General features: G+C 53.3%; 3 protein-coding genes across 3 annotated transcripts; 1 reads left to right on the forward strand and 2 right to left on the reverse strand.

Moving 5' to 3' along the window:
* Positions 1-2,791: 2,791 nt before the first annotated feature.
* On the reverse strand, positions 2,792-4,505 carry SDRG_16586 (hypothetical protein). Its single transcript, XM_008622802.1, has 9 exons — positions 4,304-4,505; positions 4,091-4,248; positions 3,781-4,043; positions 3,536-3,722; positions 3,349-3,492; positions 3,191-3,301; positions 3,095-3,142; positions 2,944-3,036; positions 2,792-2,890 (listed from the first exon to the last, which is right to left on the reverse strand). The coding sequence occupies exons 1-9, from the start codon at positions 4,482-4,484 to the stop codon at positions 2,867-2,869; spliced, it is 1,209 nt and encodes a 402-aa protein (XP_008621024.1). The 5' UTR covers positions 4,485-4,505; the 3' UTR covers positions 2,792-2,866.
* Positions 4,506-4,947: 442 nt separating this feature from the next.
* On the reverse strand, positions 4,948-5,568 carry SDRG_16587 (60S ribosomal protein L10; the record flags this gene model as incomplete). The annotated part of the gene is made up of 1 exon (XM_008622803.1): positions 4,948-5,568. The coding sequence occupies one exon, from the start codon at positions 5,566-5,568 to the stop codon at positions 4,948-4,950; it is 621 nt and encodes a 206-aa protein (XP_008621025.1).
* A 1,325-nt stretch (positions 5,569-6,893) lies between these two features.
* On the forward strand, positions 6,894-8,806 carry SDRG_16588 (hypothetical protein). The gene is made up of 2 exons (XM_008622804.1): positions 6,894-6,915; positions 6,963-8,806. The coding sequence occupies exon 2, from the start codon at positions 6,964-6,966 to the stop codon at positions 8,740-8,742; it is 1,779 nt and encodes a 592-aa protein (XP_008621026.1). The 5' UTR covers positions 6,894-6,915; position 6,963; the 3' UTR covers positions 8,743-8,806.
* Positions 8,807-9,091: the final 285 nt, after the last annotated feature.

A 9,091-nucleotide genomic window follows, 5' to 3' on the forward strand; every position in this document is an offset into this window, starting at 1 on the left:
GCTCTCGCCTGTTACTACGCTCCGTGCGGCGTTGGTTCTATGTGCTCGGTCGGTGTCTCTCTCCCCTATTATATAAACGGTCAGATATCTGAGCAACCCTCCTTCGTGGGTCGACAGGTGTTCAAGCCACTTTGGCCACTGAGCTGACCTACGAGCAAAACGAGTGCGCGTACATAGTTAATAAATACTCTGTGGTGATGTGTGTGCAGCACACTGTGCAGCACATCCGCCGGCGTGGTTTCTTGGCATTGCAGTGGCCTCTTGCTACTACTAGTTCTCGAAAAATCTAGTATTTTCGCATTTGTTGTCCGAGCCCAAATGTCCATATAACTTGGCAGCGAATAACGACGAGCTGCGTCGAAAGTGCAAGAATGCGAGGCGCAAGCGTTGAACGAGAAGGAAACGTCTTCGTGAAGCGGAGAGTCAGTGGCTTGGGCCAGCAGACGAAAGAAAAGTGCGCCAAGGCAACTGCAGCCGAAAATGAACGACGCCAGCCGACCAAGCTTAGCGAAGTGCATCAAAGGTTTAGTGCGCTCGATTTTGGTAGGGCTGGTGTCCTCGCATCTTCTGCGATTTCATCTCGGAAGTAGTATCCACCTCGGCTGCATGCTTCGCCTCCAAAGGAACAGTTCGGTGATCGAACGCGATTCGACACTGTGCCGTGCCGGCAGTTGAGCAGCTCTGTTCCACACCGGAGGTAGTTTGACTGCCACCACCTGCGACACTTGAGTATGCCGCAAAGAAGGCGCAACTCCAGCGTGAGTACGGACTCGAGAACGCCTGAGAGCTTGATGTGTCAGTATGCACGACGTGTATTCGAGTCGCTGACAACAAACGAGCTGTGAGGCAATTCCGCTTCGTCCAGCAAAGTCCCCGCCTCCACGTTAGTATTGGGACGATGATGCCGACTCGCTTATCATGCTGCCAGCATCCGACCTGTCACGGCTGCTCCTGAATCTAGGCACTGCTGATGCAACAGGCCACCGCAAGGATTCGCGTCTGTCGTCGCCTCCGAGTCCAGGACAACGAAGTCAACAGCTCCTCGCTGCTTCACACCAATGTGCATTCTGTCAATGCAGGCCCCGGAAAACTGCGCCTTCGTGTTTTACACAGTCTGAGCTCGGCTTGCGAAAAGAACACGCGTTCCAGCTGCGAGCCACTCACCATAACAGTCGGTCCACTAAGCAAACACGATTCGAGTCGCCGGTGATTGGTCCAGTTTTGTCGTACAGTTTGACGACGAGTTTTTCGGAAGTATATGTTTGCTCTCTACTTTGGGTCTTCGCAAGTATAGAGTACTATGCCTGATGGCACAGTGAATTAGGATCGATATGCCATCGCATCTCTTGAACAGCAAACTTGCTGAGCGCATAAATTTTCACCACGATCGGAGTACGCTTCATTATTCGTGAGGCACGTGTGCACTATGTATGCTCATCCATGAATGCAACAGGTGGCCAATAGTTTCCCCCGAGCTGCTCCCTGTTATGAACTAGATTCCTCGCTTCACCTGGAAACGGGTAACGAGGTGGTCGTGGGGCGTTTCTTGCCAGCAGAACGAAAAGAAGCGCCGGCTGCCGAACCCCGCTTGCGGATAACCTGTGTCCGGCGTCGGGTCCCAATCTCTTTCGTCCGCAAAGAAGGAACGGTCGTGCGATGTCCCCATCTCTGCAGCACCAGCTTGACTTGGACCGCGACTTAGACCTGGACCTTGACTTTGATTCGGGCTTAGCACCAACACAGCGTGCATCCGGAGGTAAGGGCCGCGCCATGCCTCCTCCGAACGTCAAAGGCCGTGCCAAGCATTCTCCCAAAGGCAAGGGCCGCGCGAAGCCTTCGTGCTGAAAAAAGAACAGCAATCAACTTTCCAGATGAGTTTCTCAACTCCATCAATATCGCCGACTTTCCACCGCACCGTCGCGAACCCAAGGTCAACGCCACTATCATGCTTTTGCCCAACGTGTGCCCCAGAAGAGGTTTACGGAAAGAACTCGGCTCCTGGTGCGCGCTCGGCGAGATCGATGCATTGAGGCTACAACATTGACAGCTGCGCAAGGTGGCGAAGACGTCTTCAAACCTTGCATCACGCGTATCAAAGATGGTCCACACAATGTGCTGCCGTCACAGCTCAAGCGTCAACTGTTCGCTGATTGTCTCGCATTTGCCATGACAATATACAAGTCCCCAAGTCAGACGGTCCCTCGTGTTGTTGTTTACCTACTAGAACCCGTTTTTGCACGCGGGCAGCTCTACGTTGCGATGTCACGCGTCCAGGCACTTGCCAATATCTGGATCTTGGCTCTCAACTCAAAAACCAATGTCGACGGCCGTACGTACACCAAAAACATCGTTTACGACGAAATTCTCGACGAGATAGACCGGACAGTCCACGCCTCCACAATGTATGCCCTCAACCTTCATTAAGTACCGGTTATCATCGAGACTGAAAAGCTTCCTTGATGACAGACCAAACGATTTGTAAACCGCGTAGGGCCGCGACGACAAAAGGAATGGGTCAGAACGGAATGCCTCTTACCTTCCACGAGGAAATGGTGTGCTCGTACAGTCTGCCGTTTTCACATACGCTAATGAGTCGCCTAAGTGTCAACTTGTTGCGCTCATCGCCCAACTTGCGGACGCCCAAGTGTTCGAGATTGCATGCGAAAACCAAATGCTCTGACCCGAAGCGAGCCAGCGGTCCATGGGTTTCCTGATTGCAGTCGGATATCTCATATGTCCATCCACTCAAGACAATGCACAACTACACAAAAGAATGCACAACAGCTCTAAGTAGTCTTGATACGCGGGACTCTTCTGTTAGATTTATGAATTTGTGCTGTACACGATGGAAGATGCATTATCCCCGCTACTTCTGCTTTCGCTTCTGGTGCTAATACAAGGTCAACATTGAAGCTGATCCCTTCTCCATAGAACTACGACTACCTTGGAGAGCTCCGCCAAGGTCTCGTCTTCCTTCTTTTGGTTGACCTTGCGCATTTCTTCAACGCGCTTGAGCTTGTCATCGAGGTCTGTCATCTAGGCGAGAATGAGCGATTACGGTTCACTGGGCGTCAAAATGCCAGGGCAATTTTACTTGAATCTTTTGGTTGGCAACTTTATCGTCGGAGGCATCCATAAGATCCTACAACAGTCCAGGAGTGTTAGAATAATACAAGCAACCTTGCCGCACCTGTTTCATGCGTCGGGCCAGAGCAATACGAAGTGCCTTCCGACGCTCCTCTGCGTTCGATTCACCAGTGTCAATTGGTGCGTCTTGGATACGCTCCAGCAGTGCGGTGGGCTAAGGCGCAACAATGTGGAATCTCAAAGGCAAAGTCAACAGGCTACCGGCTCGGGCGCGGTGACCTTCAACTCTTTTTGGTAGTCCTGAAGCTTTGCGTCGCGCTCTTTCTTCTTCTTTTCAAGAATTTTGTCGCGCTGCGCCTTCAAGTACTCGGCTCGCTTTCGAATCTCAAAATCCGAGATTTCGGCCTAGAAAACACATAATCAGAGTGCTCAGTAGTGAATCACGGACCTGCTCTTGGAACTCTTTGTGTTTTTCCTTTTTCTCCGCAAGCACCTGCTTGTTGCGACGAAAGACCTCCTCGGCTTGCTCCTTTCCGCGGAGAATGGCTTGTTCCGCCACCTCCATGTCGACGAGACCTGTCTTGTGCTTGACCTTGTCTTCGGCCGCTTTTGCTTGAATCGACGCCAGCCGAAACCTATATATGCATGAAACGCGCTCCTATCTGTCTCTGAAGCGGAGGACATTTACAGTACCGCTCCTCTTCGACAGCGATCGAAAGCGCGATAGCAGCCTCTAGCTCTGCTTGCTCCATCTCTTCTTGCTTGTAGAGTAGATCCATCTCCATCCAGTAGTCTTCGACATAGTCGTTGATGTCCATGTCGTCGTCTTCCATGGTCTTGCACTCGCCCTCTTTCGTCTCGGCTTCTAGCGTCGCACGGGCCTCATCCGCGGCTTTTTCTTTCTGATCGCGCACGGCCGTAATGACCTCGAGCTCGAGCTCAAGGTTGCGCTTCACCTGGTACCTTTGTTATACCATAGCAACACAACGTAGTTACAATATACCATGAGCTTCTTGAACGTGAGAAAATCATCGATCGCGAGTATCTGGTTGACGACAGCCATGCTGATCTCGGTCGAGTTGCGGCACTGAACACATATGTCGGCGAAGTCGGCGGCCGAGATACCGATTTCTGCGAGGTTTGCCGTGAGCACGCCATCGACTAGACATACGTAGGGTGGATAAGCTATGACTCGAGTGTGGCGTCGAGGGCGTACCGACGTCACGGAACTGCTGGTGCAAGTCGGTGTAAATGAACTTGTTTTCGTCGTCCGTGTCGAAGCTTGCGCAGTTCTCGTCGATAAAACTCATGATCGGGACCTCCCACGCAGGCGACTGGAAAAGGTTCATGATAAAGTCAAACACCCACTCGCTGTCCGGCTGCGTCAAGTCCGCCATGCTATACCGTCGGCCTGAGAGATGCAATAATGCGAACCTCGTTTGAACTGAGATCTTCCGGATACTCCGTAACGGTAGCCGGATATGCATTGCCATGGATCCATTCGACTTCGCCGAATCTGATGCTCACCGCCGCACCATAAGCATTGCGATCGAATGGCGTCGACATAAAAAATATGGCGTCTCCGGTCAACGCGCCTATTTCTCGAGGCTTGTGAAAAGGGTCGCGTGCTCATCTAGGTCAAAAGGTTCTATGCTCTTGCGCGGATTTCCTTTGCAGCTACCTACCGACCTGTCCTGCGTTGAACGCTGGTCATTGGAGACCGGGCGCGTTGTTGGAAGTCGATGTGGCACGGCTCGGTGAGATCATACGCTGTGCTGGTCATGTTTCGTGGGCGTCCCAGAAAAAATGAGCCTTCACACAAGTCAATGAATTAAAATAAAAGTCCTATCTGCAAGGCGCTCAAAGACGACCGTGCGACGGGCGGTAGATTTCGTGGTTGCCGTCGACGGCAAGTGTGCCTTCCTGGCGCATCTTGGCGTACACGTCGCGCTCGTACTTGGTGAAGCCCCACTTCTTCGAGCCGAGAACCTTCTGGCGACCAGGGAACTTGAACTTGGCACGACGAAGGGCCTCGATGACTGCGGGACCGAACGAGTCCTTCGAGCGCACCGAGATAATGGGCTGGCCGATAGCGACGCGAGCGGCAACACCCGTGGGCTTGCCGTACGCGTGACGCATTCCAGTCTGGAGACGATCGGCACCGGCACACGAAAGCATCTTGTTGATACGGAGGACCTGGAACGGGTGGCAACGGATGCGCATGTGAAAGTTGTCCTTGCCGCAGAACTTGGTGAGGTAGCGGTTGGCCGAAATGCGGGCGGCCTCGAGGGCTTCCGACGAGAGCTGTTCCTTTTCGTCCGACACCAAGTGGCACACGAACGGGAAAGCATCGACCGACGCCTTCTTGTTACCGACATCGTAGATCCGGATCTTCGGGTCGGGCACACCTCGGCAGTAGCGCGACTTGATGAACGGCTTCTTGTTCTGGAAGCGGTAGCACTTGGCAGGACGGCGACCCATGACTTGTGTGTGCGGGAGCTTGAAAAGTGATGACTTCCGTGCATGCCAGGACTGAATGGTTCATAGACGCATGCGGAATTATGCGGAACGTGCGCTGGAAAAGATCGGACACGCAAAAATAATAAACCGGGCAGGCTTGAAACGTTTCTCTTAATCAAAGTATGCTCCACATTATATGTTGGCTAGCAATATTTTTGGAAGAAAGAAACAATGCCATTAACTATGGCGTGGGGTATAGTCTTTTATTATTAAAGGACTAGTTTTACGAATAAAAAGTGGGACAATATATATTTAAATGCGATGATGTCTACTAAGTACGCGCACTATCGACGAATTCAATAAACAGGTCCCTTCCGGGGTGAGCTGGTAGGAACTTTTGTATTGAATGCGAAGCGTTGATTAACGGTATTGCGACGTCGGCGTGTTGGCCAAGACAAAATTCAACGCTCGACCTTCGCTGCGCTGCGGTGTGCAGACTTTTCCGGGCCAACGCGCCGTCGTCGCTTGCTGCAGTCTTCGCGCGCTTCTGCAATCGCACCTAACTGGAAAGTTGCGTGAGTTTCGTTTAAGTACGCAGGCGCACTTTAGCGCAATTGTTTTACTTTAATCAACTATAACGTCCAGGGATGTAACAGCACTTAACAGGGACTACAAAATCGCACTTTATTGGACATGTTTCGCGCGATGCGATTGGCTTAGACCAATGAAACTGCATTGGCCAAAATGGCTCTATATATAGCCAATGGGTTGGCCGGATTGAGACACGACACACCGAATTAATTCCCTGGGATGCTGGTACACCACGTAAACGTTCCTACCAGGAATAGTATATTAGTATAATGCTTTGGTTCGCACTCGCAAGGATGCAAAAATATGATTCGTACTTTTGAGGACACCGACTAACGGTGAGGCATCCTGATGGCCCCCATTTGTAGGTAGTACATAGGGGCCTTCAGGATGCCACACAGTTAGACGGTACGTCTTCTTCGTCAACTCCAAAACGCCAACGAGTCGTGGACGAATGCAAATTGTGACTGGACGTTGGTACATTCCAGTGTGTATGTGGCATCACTTCATGACGAAGTTCCTGGTCTGAGCTAAAGAGCAACTGGAGCAATTTCCGACTTGATGATGTTAAATGCTCCTGCAGGAGGTACTAGTAGTTGGTGAAACTGCTGTGTGCATCGACATCAGCTTGCTGCCGCTTTTGTGAATCAAGCTTGATCTTCATCTAATCAATCACCCCGCAGGATCTTATCGATGTTCTTCAATCGAGGGCTGGTCTTTTTATAGGCTGCGCTGCGACGTTTTTACTTTGCAATTTCGTCTTGGAGCTCGTCGTCAGAGGTGAGAGCACAGAAGGTGGGGCCGTCGCTGACCTCGTGATTGTGTAGCATGCTGGACTGGAAGGCGGCCAAGATGGACCCGCCGACGCAGCGCCGGCAAACATCCATCGAATCGACGACGTCATCGAATGCATCGGATGATGGTGCGATCCAGCGCACCATAAGCACCGTAAGCACCAGCGACGGCCCGCGGCCCTTTATGGATCGTGGCAAGTGGACGCGGCCGAGCAGCCGCGACGCATGTACGCAGTGCACGGACAAGTTTACAATGTTTCGCCGTGCCCATCGATGTCGCCACTGCGGGCGCAGCTTCTGCAGCAATTGCTCCCGTCACCGCGTTGCGCTGCGTGGTCAAACGCACAAGTCCCGGGTCTGCGACTCGTGCTTCCCACACGTGCTCACTGGCAGCGTGGTACCCGTCAATTCGTTCATTCACTCGCGCGCCTGGGTGCCCCGTGGCGTTTTCGCGCGTATGCTAAGCTACCTCAACCACGTCGACCTCTGCGTCGTCTCGATGACATGTCGATGGTGGTACAAGCGGGCGTCCCTTGACCTAACATGGAAGCCACTCTACCGCAACGCCTTCCCAACGGACGATGCCGCAAGCATGGATGCTGCTTTTCACCGCGACATTCACGGCGTCGGTTTCGAGACGTTGCCATGGAAGCAAAAGTTTGCGATCCGGTGGACGTCGCAGCGCGCGGCGCAGCAAGCAGCAGCGAAGAAGAAGTCGTTCAAGGTCATGGAGTCGCTCTTGGCGTCGCTAGGGCTTCAAAAGTACGGCCCCGTCTTTGAGCGCGAAGAGATCGACATTGAAGCGCTCACGATGATGAATGCGGGCTACCTTCGCGACCTCGGAATTCCAGCAGGCCCACGCGTGAAGCTGCTTAACATGGCCGCTTGCCTCGTTGCCGACATGGGCCAAGACGACGACGATATTGACGAGACGACAGCTGCTGGGTCGACGTCCGAAGGTCCCGTGACGCCCGCGGCCAAGTTTGCACAACGCAAGAAGGCCATGAACTTGTACCGGACGTCGCTTGTGCGTCGAGTGCAGCAGTCAACGGTGCGTATCGCCGTCTTGACTATGGACGGCCAGCTACTCAACGTCGGGTCGGGCATCGTCCTGCACGAGCGTGGGCTCGTTGCCACGGCATTCCACTGCCTCGTCGGCGAGCGCTTCGATGTCATGTCGGACCCATCGAGCTTCATGGTGCTTATTGCGCCGACCGAGTCGGCCTCTGAGCCACCTGCGTGGAAGTACCACGCACGCGCCCTACCGCACGTCTCGGAGGCCGAGCTGGACGTCGCTCTACTCTGGATCGAGGGCGAAGTTTGGTCGGACCCACCAAGCGGCCTGTACATTGGAGACGTCACGGAGCGCAGCATCGCGCTCAATTGGACTGTGCGCCCGCTCAACGACGGATTCGATTGGCGCCATTTGAAGCTGCCGGCCGTCAACATTGGCAACTCCAACATGGTCGAGCCCGGCGATGAGCTCTGGATGTTTGGGTACCCGAGCAGCGGCCACAACACCATCACCGTGCACCACGCGATCTGCTCGGGCACGGATTCGCAGCTTTACAAGGGCGTCGAGGTTCCCAAAGCCCTTCTCCGGTCCGCCGCGCTGCTCGACAATGGATTCTCTGGTGGTGCGGCTGTTGACAAGAAGGGGCAGCTCGTCGGCATCATTTCATTTAGCCTCTCGCGCCAAGACCGCGTCCGATCTATCAGTATGATCAAAAGCGCGATTGAGCTTGCCAAAAGCGAACGACTCAGCGAAGATATCTCGGATGACGACGACGACGACGAGCTCCATCATCAATGAGGCACACGTCGATGTCGGTAATATAAAAACCATAATCCAAAGCAGTTCATGGTGACGTATTATACGAGTAGCTTGGTAGTTTCAGCCTGGTTGATGTAATGTACGAATAGCTTGGCCGATGCAGCCACGATGAGGAATAACAACCATCAAGAGATACCATCCGAATACCAATGACTATCCGGATGGTCAGGGCATATTGGCAAGTTCCCAACATGATGCGCCAGGCAACGATCACTGGAGGTAACGAGGCGGCTGGACAAGCGCCCACGCAGATGGTCGGGCCAAAGCTCGAGCCAACCGAGATTGACGAAGGAAATCCAGAGCTGATGCACGTGGCCGAGACCAAGAC

The sequence above is a fragment of the Saprolegnia diclina genome (genome assembly GCF_000281045.1).
Source record: "Saprolegnia diclina VS20 unplaced genomic scaffold supercont1.136, whole genome shotgun sequence".
Classification (NCBI taxonomy): domain Eukaryota; phylum Oomycota; class Saprolegniomycetes; order Saprolegniales; family Saprolegniaceae; genus Saprolegnia; species Saprolegnia diclina.